At 38.1% G+C, this 20,412-nt stretch overlaps 1 protein-coding gene across 1 annotated transcript in view; it reads left to right on the top strand.

Moving 5' to 3' along the window:
* Positions 1-19,608, top strand: part of LOC121364564 (macrophage mannose receptor 1-like) — a 31,839-nt gene extending 12,231 nt beyond the window's left edge. The window contains exons 15-30 of the mRNA XM_041487947.1: positions 623-767; positions 1,220-1,255; positions 1,344-1,513; positions 2,395-2,462; positions 4,123-4,223; positions 5,463-5,605; positions 6,542-6,656; positions 8,136-8,284; positions 9,800-9,902; positions 10,710-10,942; positions 12,399-12,564; positions 13,559-13,711; positions 13,961-14,077; positions 15,466-15,633; positions 17,631-17,672; positions 18,064-19,608. Of these exons, the coding sequence (XP_041343881.1) occupies positions 623-767; positions 1,220-1,255; positions 1,344-1,513; positions 2,395-2,462; positions 4,123-4,223; positions 5,463-5,605; positions 6,542-6,656; positions 8,136-8,284; positions 9,800-9,902; positions 10,710-10,942; positions 12,399-12,564; positions 13,559-13,711; positions 13,961-14,077; positions 15,466-15,633; positions 17,631-17,672; positions 18,064-18,302 (2,148 nt within the window). The 3' untranslated portion in view covers positions 18,303-19,608. The remainder of the gene's footprint in view (positions 1-622; positions 768-1,219; positions 1,256-1,343; positions 1,514-2,394; positions 2,463-4,122; positions 4,224-5,462; positions 5,606-6,541; positions 6,657-8,135; positions 8,285-9,799; positions 9,903-10,709; positions 10,943-12,398; positions 12,565-13,558; positions 13,712-13,960; positions 14,078-15,465; positions 15,634-17,630; positions 17,673-18,063) is intronic.
* The last annotated feature ends 804 nt before the right edge of the window (positions 19,609-20,412 follow it).

Below are 20,412 nucleotides of genomic sequence, written 5' to 3'. Positions count from 1 at the left end.
AAAACTCTCATATCTCCTATATAAAATGCAAGTAACCTTAAGTCTTTAGTACTTGATTCCTTTGTAGGAATTAGTCTTAAATCTTCTAATAGTTCATAGTTACAGATAAAAATACAGAATTTACAGTGATAAAAGGTGATGGAGTCTAGCTCCTGTTTCAAGCAAGTCTGATTGTGCTAATCTCTATATTCCCATTTGTCATTTGCTGCAATAAATAATTTTATACACCTACACCAGCTCAGCTTTGCTGCCCTCATTGTCTTACGTAGATCGAGATCTGCCAGGCCCAAGGCCATATGGCAGAGCCAATGGATTGTCTTGGGTTGGAACATCTGAGCAGGACAAACAACCCAGAAATCAGAGAACATATTTCTTTTTAGAGCTTGACATGAGAACATCATCTCTCCTGGTAACAAATGGGGCAAGAGTTTCCTGGTTTGCTAACACGGCTTATAAACACGCAGATGAATTGTTATTCTACTCAAGTGTCATGCACATCTCCTTAAAAGGTCTGGCATTAAAGAACAAAATGGACCATGAAATCAAATGGAGTACATTCTTTAGCAGAATTATTGTTTCCTTTTAAAAGGAAAATAGTAACACAGTTGTGTTTTCACTACAGGTAAATTTTGAAAAATGGTCACATGGAGAACCAAACAATTATGATGGGAATGAAAAATGTGGCGTGTTTACTGGCTATCTCAACATGAACTGGAATGATTTATTTTGTGAACACATGCTGGACTTTGTTTGCCAAATTAAAAAAGGTAAGATAACTTTCTCTCTTTAGCACCTTTGAGAGGTAAATAAGAACATCCTTCCCAGGTCAGATCACACTATCTGCATGTGTTAGAGACAGCTGTGCCATCAATCACAATAAAACAGTTTATACCTATAATTTCAGTAAAGGCAGTTGAAAACTATTAATTAATCCATAAAATACACAGGCAAGTTTGGAAGGTATATGTAGTATGCTGGGGAAGAGAAACACAGCAGCCTAAAGTTGGCCAGTTGCTGTAAGGTTAACCTATGATGAGCTCTAACATGCTGCTTGCTGAATGTAGCCCTTGTTTTTTTCAGATACTCTGAGAAATTCTGTGACAAAAATAAGCATGTACTGAGTAACCCTTAAGATTATTGTTTGTAATTAAAATGCTCCTGTGTAAATATAATTGAGAGACAGCTGAGAAACATACTCAAATATTGATTTGTATTGCAGGAACCTCACCGAAACCAGAGCCTAATTCCACATTCAGTAAGTCTTGTGCTTCCAATGAAAGAAAATTAATTAACATGTAATGAGGTTAATTTCTATTACAGGTAATTAATGTTTTCATTTGCAGATTATGAATATGTTGTTGGTGAGGATGACTGGATCATATACAAACACAAGGAATACTACTTCAGCAAAGAAGCAATGTCTATGGAAAGAGCCAGAGGGTTTTGCAAGAAGAATGGTGGTGACCTTGTTGTCATTGAGAATGAAACTGAAAAAAATTTTCTTTGGAAATATGTAAGAAATATGTTTGCTTGAAAAGTGCACCATTTTCTGTGAACTGAGGCACATTTTTTCAGCTGGTTTGTGAAATATTAGAAAGTGATCCCCATCATAAAAAAAAAAAAAATCACTTCCACCTTTCATCCTTTCATTGGCTTATCTACTTAAAAGCTTTATTATAATAATTATTTTAATAACTTGCTATACATAGACAAATTCTCAGCTTCCTTTTAGGAATGCTCTCAACTTTTTAGGAATGCTTTGCAACTTTGAAAGATTTTGCTCTGTTTAGCTGAAAGCTGCAACTACTAATTATGTTCTTTTCTAACTCATTCTTTTCACAGAATTCAATAAAAGCTGTTTGTCAAAATAGATCCCATATTTGCAGCAAAGGTTTAAGTTAGGATATTGTCTTATAGGAAAAGAATGCCCTGGTGATGATATACTGTTTTGGAATCAAATAAAATCAAATTTTATTACATTCTTTCCTCCACATGACCAAGTACAAACCCCCAAAATTAACTGGCAGCCCTTCAGCAAATTCTCACTATGTTTTCCAAAACTCTCAAAAATATTGTTATAAGCCTGCTTAAGAGCTCATTCTTGCCTTCTTAACATAGTTTTTTTCTCCATTTTTTTCAGATAATTTGCAATTTTTTTTGGTTGTTGTTTTTGGTTTTGTGTTAGTTTTTTATTTTTTTTCTTTCCCCTAGTTATATACTGAATATTGGAGGAAAATTTTGCATTTTTGCAGTTTGGGCATGTAATTCCAGCAACTCCCTGAACATTGCATACTCTGCCATTGACCAACAGAAACTACAGCATTTCTGGAACTTTTTTTGATTTTACTTGAAATATATTTTATTACAGCTAAGTAAATTTGTTTTTTGTTTTAGATTTTCTATAAAGACTGGGGGAACAACTTCTACATTGGCTTAAGTGTGAGCCTTGACAGGACGTTCCGGTAAGTAAAAACAAATTAATTTTGTCAGACTCATAATGTATCCATGTTTGACATGGCTGGCTCTAGGAGATAGTTGAAATTCAATGACTGACACAACCTGTAGACAGGCTTATCTCCTCACATACTTTTTGAAATGGAATTCTGCTCTTCAGCAAAGCACTTCTCCCATCATATTTCTACTATCTATTTCTACTTCTTTTGGTTCTTTACTCTGCTTTTGTGTTCTGAGGCTGAGACGTTGGATCACAATAAGTCAGGCATCATCATCTTTTCTTTGTTAGATGAAAGAAAAATTTGATTGGAGGTCTCCAACATATTCCAGACAGTATTTGTAGGTATTACTTAATGTTGAAATGATCAAAGAAAAAGAACCCTATAAACCTGCAGTGAGAGGCACCAAAGGGGTTTTTTAGAGGTGAAATTTCAATCCTGGAGAGCCCTTGTCTGGTTTTCCAGATGGTTGTACTCTCAGAGTTCAGGGCAGGACAGCTTCAGGTGACATGGAGTTGTTACTCTTCTACCAATGTTTTTGGAAACAAAGTGCCCTGGAATTATCTTAAATGTCCCCTGGAGCCTTGGATGCATTGCAGACATGTCTCCTGTGGCGTTCTTCTCTCCCACTGCATCTTTTTCTAGTGCATTATTTTGGGATTCAAAGCTTGGTCAGATGTGTCTCAGCCTCTTCATATTAGTCTTTCCTCTGTTGTCACAGGTTGCCTTTGTTGGCCACAAACCACAGAGACTCTGTAGTCTCAGCTCCTGGAGATTCTGCTTTCTACATCACATTCACTGCTCAGATGATGGTTGTTTTCCCAGTCCTCCCTTGTTCCCTCACTAGTTTCATTCTCTTCCCTGTTGGATGAAGGTGCCACTATTTGCTTTGTATTCGTTCTCCTGGTTTATTATGTACTGCTTTTTCTAATTTGACTCAGGAGGTTTGCAAGCAGCTAGGCATCCTGATGAACTCCTAATCTGTAATTTACTTCCAAAGCCATGCATGTACTTAGTCTCCAAAACTGGAAAAACACTGGATTGTCCTGGAGGTGTTGTTGCCTGAAGATTGTCACTGATTCATCACTTGACTTCCAGCATACTGAGGCCTTTTCCCTTTTTTCTTGGCTACTTTTTGAAAATAAATTTGTGAATCACCAAGCTAGGAAATGATTAATGCATGATTCAAAAAAAATAACATATAGGTAAACAACATTAAAGATTTCCTATGCTTAACAAAATGGTTCCAAGTGGTTCCCAGTATATGGTTCAAGACCATTTCTTACCCTACAAGATTTTGTATTATTGCTTTTGACCCAGGAAATTGCTAGAATAAGCTCAAGTGTCTGTTTCTGTGCCCCAGAGAAATCCAGGTCCAGTCCTAGACTGATGCATTTCCAGCACACTATCAATGTTCAGAGACAAGAGAAGCTGGGACCACCAATAAAGATGATTTGTTCAGATCTGGTCTGAGTCAACACTACAGTTGATATGAAAATATTTTTCACTAATTCCAAGTAGAAGGTCTTGGTTTCCTTTTAACAGAGAAAAATGTGTTAGTAAGCTATGATACACAAAACTTAAAATACAAAACTCAAATGTGTCCTTTGCAAAGAAATATTAACTAATTCAACTTATGATTGTAATTCCCTCAAATTTCTTCTTTCAGTTGGATGGATGGAACATCAGTGAACTATGTTGCCTGGGCTCCAAATGAACCCAATTTTGCAAATAATGATGAAAACTGTGTGGTCATGTATACCCATACAGGTGGGTGCTGTAACAACATTCAGTCTCCAGAATGTGCCTTAGGCCTGGGAGGGCTGTGTGGGCAAGGCTGGATGGGTCAACATACTGAACAGGCTGATGTTTCATAATGTTCAAAAAGCAAAGAAAACTAAATTCTAGTCTCTTATTTATGTACATTAAAAAAATTAAACTCTATGTAGCTAGCACATTGAATTACACCTGCAATTTTGCAGGAAAATTGCTAAGTGGATAAATAAATCAGGTCAGCATCAGACAATTGGCAGATAGAGTCAGTATTTTTTCTCCTCTAACTTCTGTCCATTTTATGCCCACCTCCGCAGGATATTAGCTATCTGCTTTCATTTCTGCAGTTCCTAAAAACTGATGGTTTGGCCACGGCTTGGATTATTATTATTAAGCAATGTTATACAATATTTAAATTAAAAGAAAATATTCTTTAATATCCATTAATACAGAGAACTGGGAGCAATTGTGTTTATACCAGCCAAGAACTCAGTCCTTTTTTGACCAGTAAATCTGTTCTACTTTTAAACATTTCTAGTCTCAAAATCTATAGCTGAGGTGATATTCCTAGGCTCTCTTAGAGGTGAATGGAAGGATATGGACACTTTTGGGGAGTAAATATTATGTCCTGTTTTGAAAACCTTCTTTCAGATAAGATGAGTCATTTCCTTAACTTCTCTGAATTAAGATGACAATGCCTCCATTAAACATTAGGTGTGAAAAATTCTGCTGTAGGTGGTTACCTGTAATGCAGCCAATGAAATGTATGTCATTTTCTTATTCATTCCTAATCTGTAAAATGGGGGTGATGACGTTAATGCTGTCCTCTTAAATCACACTCCAACAGGCAGAAAAGATAGCAGAAAGCTCTCGGACTGTAAGAAGCTCAGGTAGGAAGGTACCCATGACTGAGTGCCTTACACAGAGAGATTCCAGAGATTTTACAGACCTCAGAGGTTTAAGCATTTGAAATAAAACTCCCTTTTGTCAATGCAATGGTTTAGCAATATTGAAATATCTGTTTCTAGACAAATTATTTATATTCTAAATTTTGCTGGAAACATGAATATTTTGAAGAAACAGACATACAATAACTTATTGCTCCTGGGGGAGAGAAATACAAATGCTGTAACCAATTTTACTTCCTACAACAGATTTTCTTTAGGAAAGGACAATTTTTATCTCAGTCTTGGTTGCGTTTTGTTTTTTCTGGTTCTAATTCTAATTTTCTTACAGGCACGTGGAATGATATCAACTGTGGCAGTGTTGAGTTGTTCATCTGTGAAAGGCTTAACAACACTGTTCGTCCAACGGTTGCTCCCACTTCACCACCGCCACAGGGTGGGTGTATGGAAGACTGGCTCCTCTTTGATAACAAGGTGAAGTAAGAAATGTCAATATACTGTATTTTTAAAAGAGCAGAATGAAAAAAATCGTTGAATCCGTTTTTCAATTGTAGCAGGGTTTTTAGTTATCACAAATTTGGTTGAGCAAAAATATTTCAGTTTGATAGAAATCCTTGTTTGAGATCCAGTGGCTGATGTCTTCCTTTTCCTTCTCTCTCTCAGCCCCGAGGAAAAATCACAAACTCAGTGTCTTCTATTTCATGGTGCTCTCTCAGCCTAAAATCTCTCTCTCTTCCTCACCTCCTGGAAGAGGAGCTTCAAAGTCTCTTCCCTTAACTCTTCTCTTAGTGTTTACATACCACTTCTGCCCACCTTCCATTTTCCTCAATTATTCCACAAATTAACTGCTTAACTTTTCAGTTGCATGCTTTAGGTAGCACATTTGGGTTGCTTGACTCTGACAAAGCTATATTATGACTTAAACCTCATAAGATCATATTACAAGAAATTATAAATTCATGGCTTTCTTTACAATGTCAGAATAATTTCCTTTCTGTGATTTTCCTGTGAGAATCAAATCCTGTTTAACAAATAGGGCAACAGAAGATGAAATATTTTGCTTCAATAACATATCCTTTTATTTTTTTTTTCTGACATTTTCTTAAGCATTCTTCTCACTGTCACATCTCAGAATTATGCTCAGAAGTTTTAATGCAATTACTGCTGAGATCAATAGACTGGCATATCCCTTCTTTTAAATATATGTCAAAATATTGGGCTCTATAATTTTCTAGTACAGGTCTTCTCTGTCATTTAAACCTGAAGACAAGCTAGAAAGTACTTTTAAATTACTTAACCTCCCCTTTTACATAAAATATCCAGTTTATTTTGTTTGTTACAAACAGAGATATTTTCATCAGAAATTAAAACAGCATCTAGATTCAGATTTGGCACACTTCTTTTTTTCAGTGTTTTAAAGTCTTTGGCTTTAATGAAAATGATACGTTGACATGGCATGCTGCACGAAACAACTGCATTGATCTTGGAGGAAATCTGGTTACTATATCCAAAAAGGAAGAGCAAGGTAAACATGCCAATGTTTTGACAACGATGACACACCATGTAATTTCTGAAAAAAAAGATTTAAAAATATGTTAGGTCTTCTGCCATATATGCAATTATTTATTCCATATCAATACAAATTTATGCTGAATGAGGAATTGCACTTTTGGAAAAATGCTTGCACAGGTTTTAGTGTCTTGATTAAATCCTAAAATCATAGTTTGGAGTGTAATATAGGACATACTGCTGAAATATTATTTTTTAATAAATTATATAAATTATTTAAATTATTTTCTAAAATCATTATTATTATTATTAAAATTTATTTAATTATATAAATTATTTTATATAAATTATATATATATATATATAAAATAAATTATTTTTTATTTTGCCATATAATTAAATGCCCACTTTTTTTTCTTTTAAGAAGCTAGCTGATCCTTGAGGTAACATCCATCTCTGGTCAATCTCTGATTCTATGATCCTATGATTCTATGACTCTATGATTCTATGCCAAAATGGAATAATATCCAAACCCAAATCACTGGGCACCAGCTGCTGAGCCAGGTGCTGTGGGTTCCAGTGGAGGACACACCTTCAGACAGCAGAAGGCTCCAGTGCTGGAGTCCCAGCTTCCCCCTGTTCCCCTTGTTCTGCTGGACCTCAGCACCTGCTGGTCTTGCTGCTCAGCATGTTGCAAATATTTTAAGAGGCCTCATGTTTGCTTGGGAGATGTGCTGCCTCAGGTCCTGAGGGATGCACATGGACCATCTCCTACCTCACTCCATCAATGCTAGTGGTTTACATTTCTTTCTTGTAGCAGAGGAAGGAGATTATTTCAGTGGAAAAATCAGTCTTGGCAAGAACTAAGGAGAGGGACCATCTCCTACCTCACTCCATCAATGCTAGTGGTTTACATTTCTTTCTTGTAGCAGAGGAAGGAAATTATTTCAGTGGAAAATCAGTCTTGGCAGGAACTAAGGAGAACAGCATCTGGTATTCCACAAATTCATACATACTAGCTCATAGGTACTTGGTTACTAAGTCAGGTTTACTTTGCGTTATGCATGTTTAGAAATTAAGTTATTAAGTCAGGATAAAAAAAGAATTAACCAAAGAAGAAAAGGGAGTGCACACTTGGTGGACTCAATTTCTATGTGCCAAGTCTTAGTGTACTCATGTTAATTTCTGTAATATATTAGGACATTTTCCATGCTTGCCAGATGATGAACAACATAGAAGAGTGTACAAATAAATTCCTGTTTCATTAAAAATTTGCCCATCCTGGAATTTGTATACACTTTTTTCCAATTTCAACTTCAGATGACTGATGTTAAATATCCATTAATATATATAAATTTCATTCTTGTCATGAGATTGGCATCTTATTATAAAGAGAAAACTCATCATCCTGGTTTCAGGCACTCCAAAGTTTGTGGAATTGGGGAAGAGTGCATTCAGTTTCCTTTCTTATGCAATTTTTCTTTTTTCCCTTCAGCTTTCCTTATGTCCCTCTTAAAAAATGCTGCAACTGATGCTTGGATTGGACTGAATGACATAAATCAGGAGCACACATACTTGTGGACAGATGGAAGCCCAGTAGACTACACAAATTGGGCAAAAGGTTCCCGAAGTTATTATAGTATGGTAAGCATCAATTTCTGTTTGTCACTTGAACACTATAACTTTGGTAGATGAACAAAATGTATGTAGCTACTACTGTATTTCTGTCTTTTCCTTTATGAAGATTTTTGTTGTCTCATTGCTTTTTAAAAGCAGAGTATCCATGTGGGAGGTGTATCTACACACTTTTTTTCAGCTTCTGTATTTGTCATGGTTCTGTATGAGTTCAGACAGAGGTTTAGAAGAATTATGCAAAACTGAGACATGTGAGCAATTTCCCTCACTTTACCATGACTCATCAGGATATTCAAATTAACCATAGCATAAACTATATCATTTCAGGATGCAGTGAGTGTTATTTAGATTTGATGAAAATACTCAGATAATTACATGCATTGACATTTCTTGGCACTGAACCTGTCAAGATAAATGCATTGAATGAAATACTCAAAAGAGGGTGTCTGGGTCTTCCTTTCTAATTTTTATCTTCTCCTAATCTTCATTTTGAAAAATCCTTTCTCTGTGCTTTGAAATTTCTGGGTTCTCTATACCTTTTTTGTGTAATTGTAAGACAAAACTTAGCTTTACTCAGTAATTGTGAAATGGTCAATGTAGAGTACTGCCCAATAGTATTGTTTCTACACCCCTGTGCTAGCTCTACCAAGTTTCTCTTTTTTCATTAAGAGTATTGCTTCACATTCAGTTAAAATGCAAAAAAGTTCTTTGAGGTACAGCTACCATCAGGCTAGAGCAGGATTTTGGAATCTCCAGGGCTTCCCCACCTCACACATGCCTATGCTTTCTGCAGAAGGCTGTGACCATTCCCCTCCAGAAATCACTGCACGTGCAACTTCTGTCTCCTGCAGACAAGCCCTGGGCTAGTGCCAGAAGGGGGTTTGGAGGCAGCATAGGGCTATACTGAGGCAAGGGGGGACAGCTGATGCCTGCCCCTGCAGGAGGCCAAGCCACATCTCATGCTGTGCGAGGAAAGGAGGAAGGTAAAGGGTCCGAAGTGCAGCAGGAAGGGTGTGGGAGTTTCTCCAAAAAAAGTTTGTTTCTGACAAACTACCTCTACATTACTGCACTGTGGTGACCACTTTGCCTCCTACTCCTGAACTGGGGCAGAAGGAGGAATGCAGCTCTCCGGTAAGCTTCAGTGCTGAGGAGCAATTCCCCACAACTTCCAGGAAAACAGCAATAGACCTGTGGGCCAGAGCTAGCACACACCTGGGAGCTTGCACACAGGCACACACGTACAGGGCCATGCACAGAGCTGTGTACGTCCAGGCAGCCCCAGGCACATCCTCCTGCCACTGTGCTGAGCCTTGCAACTCCCTCTATCATCCAAGGACAGACTTTCCTAGGGCTGAGTTGCAAAGGCTTATTGCCATGCAATGTGCCTGACCATTGGTTGTATGAGTTTTATGAACTTCATATTATTCCTCTGTATCTGATGCATGAGTCTGTGTATCCAGAAGACGTAGGAATGCTTCCTACTTATCCACAGCTTTTTTCTTGTTAATCTCACTTGTCTTGTAGGATGATTGTGTCTTTTTGATGAAGAACCCTATTGAACAGGCAGGGAAATGGAAAGATGAAGGGTGTAAAGCAAGCAAAAGTTACATCTGCCAAAAAAATTCTGGTGAGTTTTCTTTCACCACTTTATAGTAGACCTGATTTATTGTGGTAATTTCAAACTGGTGCTAAAAGTGACTTTCCTGTAATTTTGCCCTAACCTAACTGAAATTAATGACAGTATCATATGCATTATGGACCATTTCAAAAAGATGATCACATATTTTATTTCTTTGGAGAAAATCTCTTAATTTTTTCGATTCCAAAAACTAGACCAGTAAACAACAACAACAAAATAGATCTATGTATCATCATGCAGTTTACTACTTTTAGTAATCAAAGGTGGCTGAGAGAATTTGCTTTACATCTTCAAAACTGGAATTTTTAATGGTATACTAAAAACTCTGCAAGTTCTTAATTTTTTAAAACTGCTCTGCTTGACTTCCTTTACCTTCTTTCTCAGACAATTTCAGCAGCAGAGTTACATCCCTCTGCTTGCCCATGGTGTGTTTATCATACCCTGTTCCTTGTCAGAAATACAACAAATGCCAATATATAATGGAAAATGGAAGGAATGCCTTTAATGCCCTACATTGATACAATGTGATTTAGGTAGGTCTGCTGCTTACAAGGCATATTTGTGGGTATGATACGGATACTTATGCTAAAAGGTAATTCTGACAAGTATTAGAAAATCTTGTCACAGTACATGAGCACGTGGATTTCATCATTGCAGGGATTTTTGGACATATCTTAATTTTTTGTTGCAGTTTCTCATCATTACATGACGACTCCAGTATACTAGATTGTCTCTCAGTGTTATAAGTCTGAGCCAATATAGTTAGATTTTTGGTTGCTCTTTTGCTTGTTACAGACCCCAAACTGCTGCACTCCCAACCCACAGTTCCAGTGTTTGGCTTTAACAATTATGGTGATGACCGCTACGAAGTTATCAACTACAAAATGAGTTGGGAAAAAGCAGAGAAGAACTGCAGGGACCAGTCTGCAGAACTGGCCAGCATCCTGGATCCTTATGCTGAATCTTTCCTGTGGTTACAAATATTAAAGCATGGGGAGCCTGTATGGATTGGCCTTAACAGCAACATGGTGAGTCCAACCCAATTGCTTGTGACAGTCACAGCATCACCTTAGATGAACTATTGGTCAAATCCATAGATGTGTGACAGGAATCAAAATCTTGGAGAGGTTCCTAACTTCCCTCCACTTGAAGGGATTTACACATCTAAATGTTTGCACATAGTGTAAACAAGAACTGCCACAGCCCACACTTCAAAGACCGCCAAGGATGTAGCTGCAGCCCTGAGTGGCTTCAGTGGTAAAAACAGCAATGGAGCTCTCACTTCCTCCTCCATGGTCTACCACATGCTCCTGTGGTGGAGCAGTGCTGTTTCTGAAGGCATGCTGTGGAGAACAACAAAGAAGAAAATGAGTTAAAAATAGTTCTTCCTTTGTGAGTTTAAGTTTTTGTTTCAAGGCACAGCCCAGCAGTATGAGAGCTCGTGCTGGGCAACAGTGGAAAGAGCAGGGCTCTGGCAATGGGCACTCCTTAGGCTGGCTGTTGGACCTGAAGCTGGTGCCTTGTGTAAAACTGACAGCAAACTCAGCTAAGAGTGAGAGAGGTCTGAAATGGCAAGCATCAACACAGGCATGTAAAAAAGAACACGGATGAATAAAATGTAACTGGAAATTTTTGGAATTGAAGCTGGGCAGAAATCAAGTGGAGAGAGGTAGAGCAAGAGCTTGGTGGGACACAGGTCTGAGTTAGGGCACAGGTGCTGAGGTGAGAGGAACTGGAGCTGCACCTCAGTGAGACCACTGGGAAACTGGAATTAGACAGGAATCTGGAATGAAACATGGCCAAGGGTCTCAAAGCAGACAGGAAAGGAAATGACACAAAGAACAGGATGGGAGGACCTAGGCTGCACAGGATGGGGTGGCAGAAGCCGTGTGTGACTAATGCCAATTATCCTCTGCAAACACTGGTGAAATCCACTGACAAAATACATGCTTAGCTCATCTCTGGTAGCTGGTCCATGCAAGACTCACAAACTTACCACAAGCTCAGTTAATATGGGTGACAGAGTTCTGTGGTCCAGCCCCAAGGAAAGCCTCATCAGTTTTCTCTCTCCAGTGAAACCTCGGATTTTCCTCTTTGCTTTCTAAATACCTAGAGAAGCCTGTGTTAGAGGAATAGTTTCTCTGCAATCTTTATTTGATCTGTGTGCATATGTGGACTCATTTGATGAAATCTTCATCTGTATATTCACATTTATTACCTCAAGACCCTTTGCCCACTTAGGGCATGAGACGAATGGTGTGAATTGAATAATGTAGGATGCATGCTAAACATCTGTAGGACCACTGCCCTACCTGCTGTGGAGAGTAGAAGTATGGACCAGTTCTTACATATTCATTACATAATCTTGTGCAAGAAACATTCTAATTTTCTTCCTAACTTTTTGCATGCATTCATGTGCGATCTTAATGTTCTTCCAATCTAATTCTTGTATGTGACATAATCATAACTGTGATTTGCTTTTAGACTGGTGGCCAATACATGTGGTCAGATAGAAGGAGGAGCAGGTATCTTAACTGGGGCAGTGGAGAACCAAATAAAAACAAAGCCTGTGTCTATTTAGATTTGGATGGTTTTTGGAAGACAGCATCTTGCAATGAAACATTTTTATCACTCTGTAAGCAATCTAATGGTAAGTTCCGAATTGGACAAATGTTTTTTGGGAGGTTGGAATTTGAGTTAATGTCTTTATTTGAATTTAGTTTTTCCACATATGCACAAGTTGTGATAGACAGTGTATGCCTTGTGATAAACTCTTACTTTTTTAAAGGAGTAGATCCAGTCTGATCCAGTCTGTCTTGTGTGATTTCCAGACACTTCATTTCACAGTCCAGTCAACACATGCACATCATAAAAGCATCTGCAATATTTTGTGCCACATGCCATAGTGGTTTTTTGCTTCCTTATTTGTCAAGAGCTACAGAATCAATCAACTTTAGCCTAACTATAAATATATTAATGATATACTTTCACACTTAGAAGTATCTTTTGAAATATTGTGAGTTAAGAAACTTCTGTCAGTGTAGGAGCCAAATCAATTAGTTTGTTGCTTCTGCCCAAGTACTTTAGTGCTCAAATATTTCATGCAATTTTCAAACATGTTTCAAATTATATATGAGATTCATAATTTCTGCATCATAATTCATAGCAAATTTTATATTAATTTAAGCTCTGTTTTGGCTTTAATCAGGTGATGTAATAGGCTATAAATTCTGCTTTTACATTGATTAGGATGTATGATGCACAAGGGCAGGTACAGACAACTTCTCTGACTTTTCTAGAAACTGGCTAGACACTAGCCACAGAGTTGTGGTGTTGAGATCCCTTATGTACGCTGATTCATTCCTCATTCTGTTTCACAAATTATAGATAAAAATTTCAGTGTTGAAGACAATTTCAATTAGACTGGTGTAAGGCTCCTTTAGCAGACTGGAGAACCAGCTCCAACCAGGAAAATGTATTGCTAGTTTGTCAAGTTTAATTCAATACATTATAATTAGCTAAGTCTATGGGATATTCCTTTTCCTGGAGTAAATGTCACATTTGTAGGGCTGATGTGTGGTTCAGGAGTACATATTTCCCTTAGGTTTTAAAACTCCAGTGAAACCTGTGTGTCTTCTTAACAGAGTTAATCCCTAGTGAGCCACCTCAGCTTCCTGGGAAGTGTCCTGAACCGAAGCGTGGTAGATCTTGGATTCCCTTCCGGGGGCACTGTTACTATGTTCACACCACTTCTGAGGAAAGTTGGCCTGATGCTTCCATGATGTGTATTCAAATGGGTAAGTGCCCTTTTTTTATTAGGATATTTTACAGGTTGTTTTTATGTTTGGCTTTTTAATCCAGAACCAAATTATAGTACTTAATGTGTGTATCAATTATAGGCTACAACTAATTTAAATTTGTTATCAGGCAGTTTTACTATATAGCAATGCTGATCATGGAGCATGTAATGAATTTTTACAGAGATAATTAATTTATAATGAAAAATCTCACTGAAATTGTATGTAATCTTTAATTAATATTTTTAGGTGCCTCTCTGGTTTCCATAGAAGATTCGGCTGAAATGAATTTTCTCTTACTTTACTTGTCTCCACTTGCAAGTGACTTCAGAAAGTTTTGGATAGGATTGTTCAAAAATATTGATGGTAATTATTTCACAATGCATACTGAGATGAAAATAGATACTAAGTAAACAGAGTGAATGCTGAGCACTACTAACACACTAAATAATAGTACAAATATGCTAAATATTTAATAAATAATCAGTGAAAAAACCTTATAAATATTCAATAGCTTTTCTGGTAAAATATGTAAAACATAAACCACCAAGAGGTCTATGCTTTCTATATCTTTGTTGCAATTAGAGTATATTTGTCTGGAAAAGATTTTAGCTTAGCATTGCTGTAGTTGACTAAAAATGTTTCTTATTGCATTTTTAAACTCAAATGATTTAACATTTAACCACTGTAGTATTTTAAGCAAAATGTTGTCTTGTCATTAAATGCTGAGTTAAATGAAATTAAATTTACTTCTGGACAACACAAGGTATAGCATCTCATACGAGCTGCCTAGAAAAATTTATTAATCTAAATTTCAGTGGTTTTTTCTGTAAATTTTTGGTGGAACCATTCATTTTTATCCAAATATATTTAATGTGGTTCTTTCGTGTCTTTTTTTAACTGCTGTAACTGCAAATTTGATACTGTATTCTAGATCATCATAATTCTGAATCCAGTTTTTCTTGTCAGACTTTGAGGGTAAGCCTCCGGACTGAGTCTAGACTGGGCTCCAACTTCTGCTCAAGTCTGTGTCTCTCACCAGCAGGAATGGTGCCAGGCTGATCTGTTCTGGCTGAAAATGAGCACTACAAAAGCAGTGACTTGTTCCTGACCTGTCCCCTAGAGTGCCACGGTGCAGGGGCAGGAGGGAGGTGCAGCTGCAGGGGAGGGACGCAGGAAGCAGCACTGAGGCAGCTGGATACACCAGGATATGCTGCCCCAAAAGCACACACAGAGGGAGGGAAGACAGCTATTATTCCTACTTGATGGGAGATGCTTGACAGTCAGCAGATGAGATTATTAAAGAGAGAGCTAATTCAATTTGCAAAGATAATTAATTAATCCAGCTGTAATAAAATAGTCATTCACTGATCTTGAATATACACACAAAGCAAATCTCCTGAGCATTCTGTGTGTTGGCACTGCTGATACTGGCTGGTACAGGAGCTCTGCTTTTCTTAAGGTCCTCAGGCACAGCCCTGGGTGCAGGCTTCAGCTAAAGGTCCCTGGGAAGGTGGACAGGTCTTCCTCACACCAGTGACAGCTGTGAACACTAATGAAGTTAACTTTGTGAGCACTTGCATTTGGTACACTTTCCCCTGGAAAGTTCTGGCTGTTAAAAGAGTGAGAAAGAGGTGCTCTGTGATACCACTTCAATCAACTAAAAAATCCCAGATCTGATCTGTCATTGAGACCAGTAGACTAGAAGTTATTCTCCACTTCATTCACTCACCAGGTAATGCATTTGATTTTAGGAGAATGGATATGGATGGACAGAAGTGCAGTAGAATATGTCAACTGGGAGAAAGGAGAGCCTACAGTACTTTTTGATGAACACTGTGTTGACATGGACGTCTCAAGCGGAACCTGGAGGACATATTACTGCTCTGTTGACCAGAATTTTATTTGCAAAATCCCCAAAAGTAAGTTCTGAATTTCTGTGCTTTGGATGATTATCAAAGTAGTGGTTGATACACATCAGGTCATCAGCGTTTAGGCACTGGTACACTTCATGCATTGATGCTGATGCATGTGCATCTGAATCAAAGCCAAGAGTAATTTCTGTTTAAAATGGTGAGAAATGATGTTGGAGAATAATCTGAGTCACTGATCCCTCCTCTCAGTTTAAAAGCATAGATTTCTGGGCATTTACTGGGCCCTGGGGTGGGGAAGGACATATCATCTGTTGAGAGTGCAGAGAAGATTCATGGATATTGTGGTTAGAGTGCAAGAAGCAGTAGATGATGAACAGAAGATTAAACTCAAGAGTGCTGAAAAGAAAGGTAGATTCTCTCCCCATAGGTAAGCTGAGGGGAAGAGTGCAAAGTCACTGAGCTCCTGCAGAGAGAAGGTAGGTGCTGCTGGTGGGAACAGTACCACCATGGTGAAGCAGCTGGGATTTGCTGGATGAGCAAGAAGAAAGCATCAGAGAGTGGGCAGTGGGGCCCAATTCATTTCTCTGCTGACAGGGGCGCAGTGAGGCATGTCAGGACAACCAACAGCATGGTGGGCTTCATTTATAATGGTTATAAATTATTCATTCATAATAAATGATGGTTACTTGTGGCCCTGTGGTGTTTTAGATGACAACTGATGAGAAATCTAATGAAATGTCACAGTTCTAATCTAATCTAATCTCACAGGCTGGAGTGAGTCCTGCTTGTGTGCACAGCAGTACTGCATAAAACATGAAGGACATAAACCTGCACACATGCAGCTGTCATGGGTCAATGTATGTGCACAGACCTTGCTGTGTTTGCACACATCAGCTGGGAGACACTTTGGAATAAGTCACATTTGCTACTGGCAAACAGATCCACCACACAAATGTAATCGATGTAGTGGGGACCAATTCTGCCTGTGGATCTTGGTGGGTTGGCAATGGAGTCATCCATGAACATTTTAGGGTCCAGCAGTCAGTCCAGCAAGCAATTAACTGAATTGTATCCCCCAAGCAATGGAGAGAGGAAAAGGAATCTGACTAAAAATACAGCTAAAGTGATAAATACAAGTGTGCTTTTCATTTTTGGAAGCATAAAAATTGGAATTCTTTGTGTGTGAAGTGTTAAGCTTTACACTGTGGAAGAGTAAAAACTTTGAACACAATCTACCTTACATGAAAAGTGTTCAAAGCAATGGTGAGATGACGACAGTTAGTCTTGAGGTTTTCTTCTTTTACAAATGTTTTTAGCAAGTATATTTCATGGATTCAGCATCATTTCTAAAAATAAATTTTTATCTATTTTTCATGCGCACATACTTTGTTCAGCTCTGGGGCTCCCAGCACAAGAAAAACTCAACTAGGTTATTTTTAAACCATTTGAAATAACCTACTTTTAAAATAGCCTACTCAGCTTGGTTCAGAGAAGGACATTGAAGATAATCTGAGGGCTGGAGCATCTCCCATATGAGCACAGGCTGGGAGAGCTGGGGTTGTTTAGTCTGGAGTAGAGAAGAATCCAGGAAGACCTTATAGAACTTTCCAGTTCCTAATGGGGGCCCAAAAGAGAGCTGGAGAGATACTTCTTTCAAGGACATGTAGTGACAAGACAAGGGACTTTAAAATAAAAAAATGAGTGTGTTTAGCTTATATATTAGGAGGAAACTCTTTAATGTGAAGGTGGTGAGCAACTGGGACAGGCTGTCCAGAAAAGTTGTGGGTACTCAGCTGTGGAAGTATTCAAGACCAGGTTGGGTAGGGGCTTGTGAGAAACTTGGTCTCTGGAAGGTGTGCCTGTCCAGGGCAGGGGGGTTGGAATTCAATGATCTTTAAAACTCTTTCCAACCCAAACCATTCTATGATTCTATGATTATTTAAAATTTGTTATGAACACAAAGTAAAATTTATGTATGCAGTATTTATTTCATTGAACTCTTACTTTCCAACTGTATAATACATATATATATTTTAATTTTGAAGTTGCTGAAGTTGAGCCAACCCATGATTCACCTGTAAATAATGGTAAGTTGGTTTCTTTTAAGCCAAAACCCCAGAAATTTCAATAGGTTTATAGGCATTCATTATTTAGAAGTGGAATTTCCCCCAGAAACTTTAATTAAAGTACCCATTTTACTGTCAGGATTTTTTTTAAATCAGTTTAAAATGAAAGCACTTCTCTCAAACTGGATGTCTTCTTTTTTTTCAAGTTGTATATATAGTACAACATAATGTTCCTTAGAACAGATTGAGCCAAATTTTGCATTATTTAGCTGGAACATGTATCAATTTTAACTGCTATTATGATTGTTCAGTACTTTTGTTTTGACTCAGTTGCTTACTTAGGGAGATATTTGTTGTATGCCACAGCAGTCTCTGGGCATTTGTAGCAATTGTTCTGTTTTGTCTTCTACAGCATCAAGAAACGAAGCTGCTGCTTCATCCTCAAGTGGTTTAGGTGGGATGATTTTTGTACTGGTCTTCCTTCTGCTAGCTGGCACTGGCCTCACCTTGTATTGTTTCTATAAAAGAAGACGTGATCGACAGATGTTTACAGCTGGGTTTGACAATGCCATATACCGTGGTGACCTTGGAACGCATGAATCAAATTGTCTTGTGACCAATATTGAAGAAAATGAGCAGGCAACAATTTAATAGGCTGGGTAATCTTGGGCTTGATTTTGAAAAGAATTAAAGTGTTGGCATGCAAGAATTCTTAAGGAAAGCAATTTTCTCCTGTGGAAATTCTATTTAATTTTGCATGGAGTACTTCTTGCTTTCTCTACTAGCAGGGACAAGCAAACTTGCAAGGCAGATACAGAGATCTGCTCGCAAACTTTAGTACCTGGGAGGGTTTCACATGGACCTGGAGCTATTTGTGTCAGCCAACACTCAGGCAGCTCCAGCCGCCGCGCACATCCAGCATCGTCTTTAGGCACAAGAACTGTTTCCACCATATTCAGTTGTGAGAATATGGTCCTTAGCATGTTCCAAAAAGTATATCCAGACCTGTAGGTACCCTGAAAGTGTTCTGTTGATGTCCAGCACAGACTGGCAGAATTGCACAGGCTGGACAGGATGCCCAAGCTCACCTGGTGCAGATCCCTGTTTGAAGCAAGACCAGGTCCTAGCCTCAGCCAGGCAGCCTGCTCCAGTGCTGTGGGTCCAGGTATTCTCTTTGCTACTGAGGTACCACAGAAACTCTTTGTGTTGCCCATGATATCAGAATTAACATAATTTCCTCCTCTGTTTATGATTGATGAAAAGCAAAGTGTAAATTGTATTTCTTCTGCTGTAATTCTGTAACATAAGCATTGAAAGATCAGCTGTGATGAGAGGTGGGAATGTATTGTGAATATAGTGGTATAAACAGTCAAGTAGTTTAAATAGTCAAGTAGGGATTCAAAGGATGCTGCAAAAGGGCAGGAAGGAAAGAGAAATTATATTTAATTCACACCTGAACATTGATATAAAAAGTATTCTTGATATCTCCAATGCCAGTGTAGATTTCATAAATTTTTAGGCCAATTTGTCAAAGCCTAATGAAACTTACCTTTAGAATGTCTTTTCTAATTTCTAACCAAATTCTCGCTGTCCAAGTCTGTTTTGAACCTTTGAGTTTCATTCTAGACTTCCATCATGATGGAGCTGCTGGCATTGCATCTTATACTAGTCTACTGGTATATTCTCAGGCTTCATAAACCTTAAAATAGGCTCACATACAGGTGTTTTTCATTTTTACTTTCCAAGTGTCTTTTATGCCAAATGCAAACAACCATATGGCTCAAAGCTCTCAGTGCAGTGGATGTCCTTATTTAATTTGATACTTTTTGATATTTTAATCTTTTGACATATTTTAATTGTGTTTAAGTTAAAATATTTTGTGTGTGTACGAAAAACATGTAAATAAGTTTTTATTCTGCGTTGGTTCACTAAATGGGAATTAAAAGGCTGATTCTAAGTAAAAGTGTGTGTCTCTTCTTAAACAGAACAATTCATCATAACAGAAAAAAGAGAATGGAGGGATGGAACCTTTAATTTTTATACACAAATGAGCATCCACTTTTCCTAGTCTAGCATGTTCTTAAATGCTCCTTACTAATCTGTGAAACTACGCCTCATTGCTTCTTTATCTGCAACATTTGAAGAGTTTATTGTTGCATTTTAAGACTACTTATGTGCTGGTCTGCACTAGTAGCTTCTGAGACAGATTTTATATATTGATAGCTCTTTCATATCTCCTCTCAATATTTGATGATAGCAACACTAGCTCTTTCTTTCTGTATTTCACTGGCTACATCTTCCAGGTCTCTCATTCCTTCTGCTGTTTCCTTCTAGACCCTGTGCTGTGGTATGTAGAGTCCTTCTGACTACATACCACAATGCATGCATACTACAGTGCACTGCACCAGTAGAGAAGGTATTTCAGCTGAGATCCTCGCAGCACTGAGCAGATTAAAAATTTTAATCCACTCTTGTAACACCTTCCATAAAGGACTCTCTGGCTTGTCTGAATTGGTTCCACAGGAAGCATAATTTTGGATAAAGAAGTGGCTACCAGAAAACAATAGGCCAAACCCAGGAAATATGCCTAATGAGAATTTAATTAGTCAAAGTTTCCAAGGACTGATAAGTCTTAGCAGTCCTGTTGCATTTGTGAGAATTGAACTCATAGTTCACCGGATCTGTACGGAGTTTCGAGTGCCCACGAGCATCAGCAGAGAGGGGATTGTGTATCTTGGACTGTATCAGAGACAGCAGAAGC

This window comes from Pyrgilauda ruficollis, unplaced genomic scaffold (assembly GCF_017590135.1).
Source record: "Pyrgilauda ruficollis isolate IOZ18807 unplaced genomic scaffold, ASM1759013v1 scaffold12, whole genome shotgun sequence".
NCBI classification, from domain to species: Eukaryota; Metazoa; Chordata; class Aves; order Passeriformes; family Passeridae; genus Pyrgilauda; species Pyrgilauda ruficollis.
Note: the sequence above shows the minus strand (reverse complement) of the source record. Positions and strands in the feature narration are given on the sequence as shown.